Source organism: Notothenia rossii (assembly GCF_949606895.1).
Source record: "Notothenia rossii genome assembly, chromosome: 6".
NCBI lineage: Eukaryota > Metazoa > Chordata > Actinopteri > Perciformes > Nototheniidae > Notothenia > Notothenia rossii.
This window is the reverse complement of record NC_136909.1, coordinates 71,722,340-71,735,703: the sequence shown is the minus strand read 5'-3', so window position 1 is coordinate 71,735,703 and position 13,364 is coordinate 71,722,340. Positions and strand designations below refer to the sequence as shown.

General features: G+C 38.5%; 1 protein-coding gene across 4 annotated transcripts in view; it reads right to left on the bottom strand.

Annotated features, from left to right (window-relative positions):
- khdrbs2 (KH domain containing, RNA binding, signal transduction associated 2) overlaps positions 1–12,542 on the bottom strand; it is a 58,851-nt gene extending 46,309 nt beyond the window's left edge. For all 4 annotated transcript variants that reach the window (XM_079688734.1, XM_079688733.1, XM_079688736.1 and 1 more), the window contains exon 1: positions 12,164–12,542. In XM_079688734.1, the coding sequence (XP_079544860.1) occupies positions 12,164–12,287 (124 nt within the window). In that variant the 5' untranslated portion in view covers positions 12,288–12,542. The remainder of the gene's footprint in view (positions 1–12,163) is intronic.
- Between the last annotated feature and the right edge of the window lie 822 nt (positions 12,543–13,364).

The following is a 13,364-nucleotide window of genomic DNA, read 5'->3' as shown; positions in this document are numbered from 1 at the left end:
TTCTTGATTGATGTACAGTATATTAAAGCACTTGAGCTGAACCACTCTCAACACATTAAGTGCTCCAGAAATGAAGCTATCTGTTGTCCACCTATAGCAGGATGCTCCTTGTATAATAACCGTTGGAATTACAATTATCAGCCTGCAACACACGGGCTACACAATTAAGGACGTTCCTGAACAAGACCAAGAACAAGTCAGCAACAGCTACTTGGTTTCATTATTAAAAAACTCAAGAGTTCATTTAGTCTGGAGCACTTCACCGTTATCTGAGCTGTCAACAGCCAGTGGATAGAGCTGAGATCAAAAACAGCGGCAGCCAATTGGATGTTTCATTACGGACAAATGAATGTAATGTTTTATCACTGAACAACATTCGGATTGACGCATTCCTCCGTTTTTCTGTTCAGCGAGGAAGGAAATTGCTCACAGAAAGGAATATGTTCTCATGAGGGGGCTGAATCCACCATAAGATTCATGTTTCCCTTCCCAGGATTTGACTAGTAGGCTAAAAGTAATGCCATGTTGAAGCAGTGTTCTGGTTTATGTTCCCAGCGAGACTTTTCCTTGACGTGACCTTCTGGACGTCCATTACTCCAGCTTAATGATCCCTCTGTTCAGTTCCAACATTCACCCACTAGCAGTTCCTAATGGCCAGTGGTATCATTTTTACACCCAGGGTTCATTTGTTTGATATTGCTATTGTCTGGGAAATCACCAAGACAAAACTCCAACAGCTTGAAATGGCCCGATTTCTTCCAGCGTGACACAATCTCTCTGATTGTGCCTGATTGTCCGAGGAAGATCGTTTAAATTGGAACATGCCGTCTCTACTTTTTTCTTTTTTGTGGGATGACTCGCACCGAGGCTACAAAACTTCCTGGAAAGATTGAGCTGATCCAACTGGGTGGGTGCTAATAAATGAATGTTGAAAATTGTAGGTAATCAATTATGTAGAAATCGATACCAAATGGAGGAGCCTTAAACTACTAATATTAAGCGAAGAAAGAATTTTGTTAATCACTTTTGAAGAATGATTCCAGTCTAGACTATAATGTTTTCAATGCACTCAGTCTTATTTGAAAAATCTACACTATAGAGTGTATTTTCACATCCCACGATGGGCTCTAATGGAAAGGACTGTATCGGTAAACTCTGTGAACAGGTAATGCTTACTCACAACCATCGCCTGCCTCTGGGTACAGACTGTGCCTGAAAACCTTTGCTGAATCACAGGTAAACAGATTGAAAGACCCCTCCAACCTTTTATTCCCATCAACACGCGGCTGATTCACACCTCCTTTTGTGACACTTTACACCAGACAGGTGTCCCAGGAAACAAAACATGTCTTTTAAAAATAGCATTTATGCATTCTTGCCTGAGGAGATAAATCAAACAGAACCTTTACAAACAGAAACACATTTTAAGATAGCTCTGCTTTATAGACAGTAGATAGACAAGGTACTGATGAATACAGTATGTTTGTATACAGGAGGAGAAGGTGAATTAAGTTCTGTTAGTGATTGGGTTCTGGGAATGTGAAAGATTGTCAGTGGGTCCACCACACAAACAAAAAAATATCAACAACTACTGGATGAATTGCAATGCACATTCCTGGTACATTCCTGGTCCCCAATGAATGAATCACAATAAAATGTTTGATTTTTTTAGAGCTTCACAATTAATAGAACTTCCATTGAAATCACAATATGGGCTAGTGTAAAGGGAAATTCAATTTCTTTCAATGATAATGAAAATAATGATTTGAAAAGATCAATCCCTCCAATATCGTGAATCATATCACAATTGGAGTTTCAGTCGCAATTCGTTTTTATATCCAAATCAGGCAGCCCTAATACAGGACTGTCTCAGAAAATTAGAATATTGTGATAAAGTTCTTTATTTTCTGTAATGCAATTAAAAAAACAAAAATGTCATACATTCTGGATTCATTACAAATCAACTGAAATATTGCAAGCCTTTTATTATTTTAATATTGCTGATTATGGCATACAGCTTAAGAAAACTCAAAAATCCTATCTCAAAAAATTAGAATAGTTCCTCAGACCAAGTAAAAAAAAAAGATTTATAACAGCAAAACACAATCAAACATTTGAAAATGTCCATTAATGCACTCAGTACTTGGTTGGGAATCCTTTTGCACGGATTACTGCATCAATGCGGCGTGGCATGGAGGCAATCAGCCTGTGGCATTGCTGAGGTGTTATGGATGCCCAGGATGCTTCAATAGCGGCCTTTAGCTCATTAGCATTGTTGGGTCTGGTGTCTTTCAGCTTCTTCTTCACAATACCCCACATATTCTCTATGGGGTTCAGGTCAGGGGAATTTGCAGGCCAATCGAGGACAGTAATGCCATGGTCAGTACACCAGTTACTGGTGGTTTTGGCACTGTGGGCAGGTGCCAGATCATGCTGGAAAATGAATTCCTCATCTCCATAGAGCTTTTCAGCAGACGGAAGCATGTAGTGCTCTAAAATCTCTTGGTACACAGCTGAATTTACTCTGGGCTTGATGAAACACAGTGGACCAACACCAGCAGCTGACATGGCTCCCCAAACCATCGCTGACTGTGGGAACTTCACACTGGATTTCAAGCAACTTGGATTTTGCTCCTCTCCAGCCTTTCTCCAGACTCTGGCGCCTTGACTTCCAAATGAAATACAAAACTTGCTTTCGTCTGAAAAGAGGACTTTGGACCACTGTGCAACTGTCCAGTGCTTCTTTTCCTTAGCCCAAGTCAGACGCCTCTTCCGTTGTCTTGAGTTCAGAAGTGGCTTGACCATGGGAATACGGCTATTGTAGCCCATTTCCCGGACACGTCTGTGAACAGTGACTTTTGATACCTGGACTCCAGCTTCAGTCCACTGTCTTTGAAGCTCCCCCAAATTCTGGAAGCGACTCTTCTTCACAATGCTGTTAAGGCTGCGGTCATCTCTCTTGGTTGTGCAGCGTTTCCTGCCACATTTCCCCCTTCCAACAGACTTTTTGTGGATGTGCTTTGAAACTGCACTCTGTGAACAGCTTGCTCTTTGAGAAATTTCTTTTTGTGTCTTACCCTCCTGATGGAGGGTGTCAATGACGGTCCTCTGGACAGCAGTCAGATCAGCAGTCTTCCCCATACTTGTGATTTAGTTTACTGAACCAAGCTGAGTGTTTTTCAAGGCTCAGGAAACCCTTGCAGGTGTTTCGAGTTAATTAGACGATTCAAGTGATTCGTTGAACACCCTACTAGTATACTTTTTCATGATATTCTAATATTTAGAGATAGGATATTTGAGTTTTCTTAAGCTGTATGCCATAATCAGCAATATTAAAATAATAAAAGGCTTGCAATATTTCAGTTGATTTGTAATGAATCCAGAATGTATGACATTTTTGTTTTTTTAATTGCATTACAGAAAATAAAGAACTTTATCACAATATTCTAATTTTCTGAGACAGTCCTGTAGGTGCTCCTTTTTGTTCTCTAGTGGCATAATCAGGCTAACAGAATGAGGTTGATTAAATACCTACAAAACTATTTTTCCCCATGTCAATGTAGCTGACATTAGCATTAAGCTAAACGCCCTGCTGTGTTTAAAAGCCGTCTCAAAAGAGCTGTTAGCATGTTCTCTCAACAATAACCAACGCGTCATCAGCTAACACCCTAAAAACAGCATATTTTAAGAACAAATCCTTCTATAAGCAATAAGAATTATCAGCAAAACTGGATGACATTGTTATATAGTCACAACGTCCACATACAAAATAGCTTTGATTCGATGGACGGGTCAACAAGATATTGGGCATCAGGAAGATCATTTATTTGTTTTTACTTCAATTCAGAATACTTGATGATTGTTAAAGTTGTGGTAGTTTGAGTACTAGTATTATCATATATGTTGGTTAGTCATCCCATCGTATAAAGCTCATTTGCATTTTAACTGTTTTTTGTCCCAGTCTCAGGTTTGAGGATAGAGGATATTCATCTCTTGATATCCTCTAACAGTAGTTTTGGTCGCTTGGGTCAGAATTTGTTTTTGGCTATGTTTCTATTATGAAGAGTTTAACTGTCAAATGGACATGGTGTTTATATCTTATGAATAAAGTAATAGTGTATTTCTAGCCAATGAACATGATTATACTCTGGAACAGCACAACATGGGAAACACCTTTATTCCGGTCTGCAGCCTGCCAGTGAACTCTGAAGAAGATTATGTGTGTGAGAGAAAAAGAGGGAGAGAATGAGGAAAGAGAAACACATAGAGTAAAATTAGCTTACAATATATATATATATATATATATATATATATATATCTGGGGAAACGTTCACATGAGTATCATTGTTGTCAAATATGTTGCAGGGAGCGACGGGAGTCAAAAGATCAGAGGAGCGAGAATGTGCTTTGAAGGTCACTGGTTTCACACAGGATGAAAAAGATCTCATTGGGGGAACTGAATGAGTAAAACACTCACGGTTATTCTGGGGCTGTGTTGCTCTGCCCAAACTGCTTCAGTGGAGCTGCTGCTGCTGCTGATTTTTCTCAGTGACCGAGAATGAAAATAAAACCGGTGGTTTAACTGGGCAGCTATACTAGATATATTTGTGCAACTGAAAAAAAAGAATGGTCAGCCTGCCATGGCTTAAGGTTAAAACCAGCTTTGGTCTGTATGAAGCAACACAGACTGAGAAACAGTTTGAAGTTCATTTATCCTGGACACCAGTCAAATATCAATACACAGAACTGTATTCCTAGTTTTTATAATACAAGCTTCTAACGGAGATTTGGATATTCAAAGATTCAAAGGTTTTATTGCCATGTGCACAAGCTACAGTGTAGCAATGGCAAGGACATTCTTCTGACCTGAGCTCCTCCAACAATGCAACATATATAATAAAATAAAAAATAAAAAGTAGTGCAAAAAGTCTATATACATGTCAATAGAATATGGGATGTGTACAAGAAAACGAATATGAAATTAAATAATGTTAACTAAATAAAATACAGTTTATTGCGGTGATAACTATTTATATCAATTAGTATTGCAAGATGACACATTTGATTTTGTAGCGACTATTAACAGAGATGGTGCTCCGTTATTTCAGAAACTAGTTCCTTTCAGTAAACCTGCTGCACAACCGGAGAGTTTATGTACTAAACAGGACATTCTTGCCGAGCAAAAAACAATTTTTCTATTGAGGTATGGCAGGATGATGGACTGTGTTGCACTGATATTATCTCTCACTACTTGCATAGACTGGAATTCACCAGAAGCTCTCGTATATTTTGCTAAACGGACAATACCACAAACATAAATGGGCTACTGTGTTTGAACTGCTGCCAGTAAATAATAGCATGTATGCAGAAGTTCAATAACATCTGAAGAACGGGGAATGGGAGCGGCACCATTTGTTGAGAGATAATATGTTTACTGTCGGCTGTTTATCCTCACATCGTAGCTTTATTGGATTCAGTTGTTGTTTGCAAATACAGTCCGCGCAACTAAAGCATGCACTTTCTTCTGCTGCTGGATGGGAGCTGTTTGTAAACTGCGTATGCTTTCATTCCTGATAATGTTGGTGTGTGGAAATTGTCTCTTACTGCACTGCTAGGGGGTTTATGTTTTCTTTCTTCTGATGGGTCAACAGAGAAATGTGGACTCAGAGAAACCTCACACACTATGATACAACCAAACACATCACTGGTCCCTATATAAAAAAAATGTTTGATTAACTCCCACATTGTAGCGCTGACGTGCCACAAAGCGACTTGATGAGATAAAACAAGAGCATGAAGATGAAGCTCATCACGGCCAACAAAGGAAAATCTGATATCTGACGTGCTCTGTCCGTCCTTCCCAGTTTCCCACTGTGCTAGCCTTTTATTTTGCAAACCTGGCTGAAACCTTGAATAACATGCAAAGGATTCGACGAGCATGAAAGAAAACTGCATAGTGAATGCTAGAAAAACATAATTGATCCTCCTATTTCTATCAGGTTTAGTTGCTTCTATCAATCTTTAAAAATCTGTGAAAACAAACCATTACTGTAAGATTAGAGAGTCTCTTTATTTATATTTACCCTGCTAAATGTGTCAATACTGAAATTGAGTGATTATTACTTCCTTCGCATTATTACTTCTTTCCTTTACAACTGCAGTTACAAAACGCAAAGGCTTTTTAGAGTGCATCCATTAGCCTGAATATGGCTAAATTGTTCTTTGATTTCTTCCACCTACTGAGTGCTATATCTTAGACTTCACAATGCAAAAATGAATCAATGTAATTATTTTCCAATACCTAATTGCTCGTTCACATCCAACACGGAAAGAGGTAGGGCTCCACTTAGCAGTGTGGACCTGTGGGGGGGGGGGGGGGGGAATGGAAGACGAGATGTGCAATTAATTCTGTCCTTATTCACTCTGGATGTTGAATGTAAATGCATGGGGTTGGAAATAGGTTGGCCACATGCTGTTTATGTGTTTTTAACTGTGCCGCACTGAGGCAAATTGCATAGCGCCCGTTGACACACTGATAAAGTATTAAATCTTCAATGTAATTATAATGCCATCTTCAAATTCTCTGCTGAGTGGTCGATGGATAGCGAAGTGAAAAACGAATTACTTTTCAAATTAATGACATATTAAAAAGCAGGCAACCTACACACATTTTAATCATGACGGTGGTTGAAATCTCATATATTTATTTTAACAAGTCGGACAGGATTGAAAGATTTTGCAGACAACATGGCCTATATGTTTTGTTTCTCTAGTAGTCTATATATATATATATATATATATATATGTGTAGTATATGTTATTTGTATTCCATTATACCAACAGTGTGATGGTATTATACATGACATGTGTGACTGAAATGTGCATATAATATACATCTGTAATTGTATTATATCTGAGGGTGCATGGGTGATTGAACGTTCCTGTTATGTGTGAGGCATTCTGGCTGTTATACATATATGTTCATATTTTTCACTACCACTGGATATAACTTCCAGGTGTTTCTTGTATATTCTCACTGCTGTGTTGTTGTTGAGTTCTCTGTGTGTCTGACTGTCAACTTTCAAGCATGTGACATTTAACAGTACCACAGTTGATACTGTCTTTGTTCAACAAACACAAGTTGTATGTATTCCTTCTTTAGAGGGTGGATACTTGGCTTTGATAAGGAGGAGATGAGGGGATATATTTAATGTGGCTGACCATTTAGTGCTGTTGAATCTTTTGAAAGAAAATATCAATACACATATTAAGAAAGAAAGACGACATGGAGCTTGGAAAATGATTATGATTAGTGGTGTCTGTCTTCACTTTAGTCCTTCTGATGACAAATGTCCAACAGAGCTCCATGAATGAGATCTGCTATTATGCCTCTGACTTGTTGAACCGTTTTTTTTGTATTATATTTATTTTGGTCATTTTTTAATGTTGATGTATAATTTAACTGACATGTAATTAATAGTAAATGTCAATGTTGTTGTACTGTTACAGGAATTATTGACCTATTTATTATTTGATTGATTGATCATCAGTTTTTGATGTCTTGTTTTTATTTTTGCTTAGGCCTCCTGTCCCCTATGAAACTTGACTTCCTTGTCTGATTGGACAGTCTCTGTTAATGATATGTTGAACAGCACATTGGCTTCCACCAGCATAGTGGTTTATAAATAATGCCTAAACAAAGAAAAAGACCAATGTAAGCAGACTTGAAATCCCTTATAACAACAAATACATTTGCCTCCACAAAAGCATACTGTGTGAATCTGTAATAAAGTTGGCAGTCACTTCAAATAAGTCACCTACAAGTGAACTGAAAGTGATTTATCAAACACATTCCCGAAGACTTGCTGTCGTTTAGCTTCTTTCCTAAATGTGTGATCTAAACTCTGTGTTATTTTCCTTGTTTTTCCTTTTTTGACTTTAAAAATCCCACTTCTTTATTTAATGTTCCTGTTATATGTGAACATTGAGGCACAGTCTCTAAAATATCTTGTCTGTGTGCACCGCTGCTTTGGCTCATCCACTTATTTCAGATTCTTGAAATGCTCACGACCTTGGAGTCTAATCTTATTCGACCCATGCACTTATTGTAACTCAGTCTTGATAGAGTGTCGGCTAAATGCTGAAAAATGTAATGCAATGTATCACTTTCCTAAAATGTAATTTTTGTGTCCTTTTGATAGGTCATACCACATGGGCTGCTGTTTTTCTTACGCTATGAGCTGGGTCACTGCTGGATACTGAACAGTCCATAATGGATAGACTGATGAAAGGAGCGGCCATTTTTAAACAAGAGAGAAATGGATTAAATGCAAATCGTTTTTCAGAGGGAGAGAGAACTGGATCCTGTGGTGAGGCATCGTCCAAATCAATTATAACAAAGTTGTACGTTCCCGACTTAGCAGGCCATGTATTTGTGAGGAAAGCCTGTGCCCCTGCAATATGTATTTTTACTGCACCATACAAAAACAGCAACTCTTTCTGGATGTAAAGTCTGACATATTCAGAGTATAGAGTTCTATAGATGTCTACTGAACAGTCACTGATTGAATCTAACCATCTCAACAACTAATTATAACTTCATTATCAGCTGACTGAAACCAAAGGCTAAAACAGTTGCAGTGTATTGCATGGGTTCATGCATTGTCTGATTAATTTTAATTAAAGTCAAAGGGTCATTGCCCAAAATGTGGTGTGAGCTTGTTTTCGATAAAGCCGTGACTGAGCATTTTCCTCAGCCGGGAGTTGGCACAGTATATTCTCACATTGACAATGTTTGCAAGCAGAAATGGAAAAATACTGTAATTTGCTGCTGGTTACTTCCTCACTATCTAAGAATGTTTCCTCCTTTGGCTAAATCCAAGGAGGACAAATACATGATAATAAGAAAACTCATATATTATGTGGATTAAAATGGTGATTTAATAACAGACAGTTTCAAGACAAAGGCATTTAAAACTGAAAATATTGTACTCAATGGATATTAAACTGGCAAAATCATGAAATTAAGTAAGGGAAAAATCTTAAAGAGCCCTTGAGCGGTAGGGGGGGGGGGGAAGAATAATACTCATAACTATGTATTCATTAGAATACAATTACCTGAAACAAAGAATCGTGTTTTCGTTATCCTAATTTCTACATAGGGAGTGGGTCCTCCTTAGAGTCTGCTATGAGCGGACAAACTAAACACTGCCTCTAGAGGGCCTTTTGTGTTTTTATGCTACCTAAAGGCTAATGTACTTCTCTGACACGCTTGTATAACTGCAGTAACCCCGACCGCAGCCTGAAGTTTGTTGCTCGTAAAGTAGAGTTATGGTAAGGAGGACCTCTGAGCAAGTAGTTAGGTTAAACGTTCTTATAGATACCACATCTTCTCATGTCCATGCTCTCTTATGCTTTACTTAATATGAGTCACAGTGTTGGTCCTCCTCCATATCTCATCTCATCTTTTATTCAGAGAAGTCTACATCTTTCAAATCTCATGCAGATTTGTTTGTCCTGTCACTGTGCCTAGCAGCATTTGTGAGCGCATTTAAATATTACAGACCCTGTCAGAACGCTTAGTGACATTGCTAACTAGATTGAGAAAACAAATGTGAGAAAGTTCCCCTATACATTACAAATATAAACACAGCAGTTTGTTTTTCTCAACATGTCAGCATGTCTGCCTCCCTGTCTGTTTTTCTTTTGAACTTATTAGGAATTACATTAGTTTTCATGGCATGGCCGGGCTACGTGGCATAGGAAAACCACTGGGATCCATTAAAGGCTTCCAGTTTTGACACTCACTTCAACCCACTTTAAAACAAACAACTACGCTGTTGTTTTTCATTAGGTGTACGCTACACTGAAATATGATAATAAGGTCTGAAATGAGCACTTTTGTTGTCAAAAAACTCTTATACATGTTGTATTAAATCTATTACAAAGGAATTCATAAAACTCTTCCCTTTTCAAAACCAATCCAGCTCACACTTTGCTCTAAATGGGAATTATTACCACCCACCACTATTGTTCCCAAACAGCACTAAATGTGCTCAAAGACACTCAAATGATTTGAGGCAACATCATTTAAACACTTATTCACTTGAAATGAAGCTGCTAAACTGAGACCATAGTGACTCCATGCTGTGCTGTTTGTTGTGTATGATGTGAATAATCCAGGATTACATGCTTTGCTATTCAATGATTTACTAGCTGCGAATGTATACATCTGTCATTTGTAACTGTCCTCTGATATATGTGATTCTACATTATCTTTGAGGAATAAACAACAACAATAATAAAAACTTTTTGGAAAGTTTTTAAAGCTATTAACAGATGTTGCTCACAGATGATTATGCTGAACATTTTCAGAGATCATAGAAAGAACTGACAGTTTATTAAACTGATTGTCCACAATTGTGTTTGATGCATACTGTTCTGGGTTGACATTGGATTGCAGTGGATTATATATAATGACAATGTTTTTTTGTTTGAATACTTCTATGTGAGTCAGCCTTCAGTACATTTGGCAAAGTGTGTTGTGTGAAGGATGATCCCATCTGCATCACAGTTAACAACAAGAGCTGGCCTGTCAGGTGTCTCATCAACACATTTCAGCTGCAAAACTCAAGGGGCGGGAGTCCCCAGAGCACTAACACCCCGTCCAATCAGAACGCATTAATCTGACAGACTTACTTTACCGCTTTCAACCAACTTGTCAGAAACTGTTCAAGCAAGAAAAGTGGTGTTTCATTCGGACAAAAAAGTAACAAATAATAATTTACTCAAACCAATTGGTCACATGTTACAGGGATATATGATTGAGATGTTTGAGATTACTTTACAGTAAATATTTACATTGCAGTAAGTAAAAGTTGTTTACCTGAAATGTTGTTGAGGGTTAATATACCACCTATGAAAGCATTGTGTTTTAGTTCGGTCATTTCATATCTGATATTTGCTATCTTCTTAGACAAACATACGTTGCCAAGTTCTTTCCTGATGGTCTTCTTGCCTCTGTTTTTAATAGAGTCCTTTAAACCCATGTTGCCTGAACACCTTTGACTCTATGACACCAGAATAAAAGTAAATTAAATCACCCAAAAAAGCACATCACTCAAACCTTCAGAGCTCTGAATCAAAACTGCAGAAATATATTTTAGACCAAATGAGCTGAGCTGTGTTTTTGAATTTGCTTTGTGATAATGAGCTTTGTTTGAAAGTGACACATTGTTAGCAAGTGAATGACACAGAGGCGTTCTGCAGTATCAAGTTTTATTTTAATGCTGCAGTTTGGAGCTGATTATAATGACCTGTTAGATATACTGTAACGTTAAATCAGAAGAAAGACTGGAGAACATTTGTGTCAATAGCATTAGGTCCCCCCCTGTGACCTTGATGACAGTTTGCAGTCATAACTTGTGATAAAAAGAGAACAAAAATACCATGCCACATTCACATTAATGGTGTTGCAGTTGTATTTTTCAAATTGTATCCATGATTCCTGTTACAAATAGCACTTATGTGTCAGGTAGATCTCCTCAAAATATCCGACTGATGTAATTTCATGAGTGTAATGGATTTTAAATCAAGAAAGTGTTGCATTTACTGAAAACTGAGTAAATATGTTCTGAAAAAGATATTGCAATCCTGATATGCTGAATATGCAACAGCTGGCAAAATCATAAACATGAACATGTTCAACCTTAAAAATAAACAGTGCATTATTTCCACAGTTAATTATACATTATGCCAATTAGAAATGTTCCATTTTAAATCTTGAGGATCTAATCCATACACAGCCTCAGTATATGTTGTGGATGTTGTCTGCCAGAACTTGACCTTGGAGGGCAGTGGGTTACAATAGGAGGTGAGAACTCACTACACTCACTTTACTTTCTTTGTTTACTGCAATATTCCCTGGATGAGAAACCCCCAGAAAAGTTATGCACTGGAGCCAAACAACAGAGCCTGCATCCAACACACAGCACAGTAAACCCACTGCCATGAAACAAGCATTAAGAGTCAAGGGCAGTGGGTTATAATAAGCTCACATTGGGTCACTGTAGCTACTTGCACAAAAATCCAACACTGATGGTTTTTAATTGACGGGATCATGGTGAATGCCTCTGAAGAAGAGGACTTACAATACCTGACTTACCTTCTGCAAGCAGACGCACGGCATGAACATAGGTGGGGTCCAAGCCCTTCTTCTCGGCTACCAGTTCAGGTAAGCACTTCTCCGGATGCATTGTTTTATTTGAGCAGACCTCTTCCCCGGTCATGGAGGTGAAGCGACAGAGGGCTGAGTGTCGGAATGCAACTGTAAACCTTCCCGCTCCGGCTTTTCAGTAGCTTCAATCTACCAGTCTAAAGAGCGCCACAAGAAAAAACAAAACCCTCCAAAAATAAATCGTCCCGGGTCTCCGAGATGCCTGACTGGAGGCTGAGATGTAATTCAGAGGTGTGAGCGACTGGAGGAAGCTTTGACTTGTGATTCAGAGGTGTGAGCCCATTTCCTCCACCGCTGCCTGCTGCCTCCCCTCGGCACCCCGCCAGACTCTCACACTCAATGGGTCTGCAGCCCGCGCTGCTCCCCGCCCCTCAGCATCATTATCGGCCATATTCCGGGACAGGCGCTGCTGGAAAACAAAGCCGGTCCCCGCTGAGCGAAAACCAATTGAGCAATGTGCATGGAGGGAATGGATTTAAGAAATACAAATAAAAAAAGTTCACGTTGCAGTGGTTGACAATAATACCTGCAATATTTCCCTTACAAAATGAAAGAATATGAACTTGTATGCTTGTTATGTTGCCTATTAAAAGACTATTGCCTAAGGTCAAGGTACATTTGTTATAAGGTGCCAGTCACGATGTAAGGCCCTGTAAGAGCTATCAGTGGAGTCTAAATTAAAGTGTGTATGATAAGTTTAATTATGGATGAAAATGCTTACTAGTAAGGGAGATAGTGCCTTATCTCCAAGAAAAACATTCCTTATCCAATTAGTTTCTTAATTTAGCTGGGGCAAAATAAAAAGGTGGCCTGTCAGTTTCTGTTAAGTTCCCAGAGTAGCTCACACCTAAAACTATGTGTGCATTATGTACTTTATGGAGCAAGGACAGGTTTTAAACCCATGTGTCGCTGTCCGAGGTGCTGAACACTTGCTGCATGACTGAGATTTCTCTTTTTATTACATGTATTCTAAATGATAACCTACCACGAGAATAAACCACAAAAAGGAGCTCTTTCTAATGTTGCATTTGCTTTTTTCAGTAGGGCAAATATTCTGACTCATTAGTGCACTTGGATGTTAATCAGCCTACCTCGGTACACTCTAAAAACGAATTCAGGCGACCTTTCA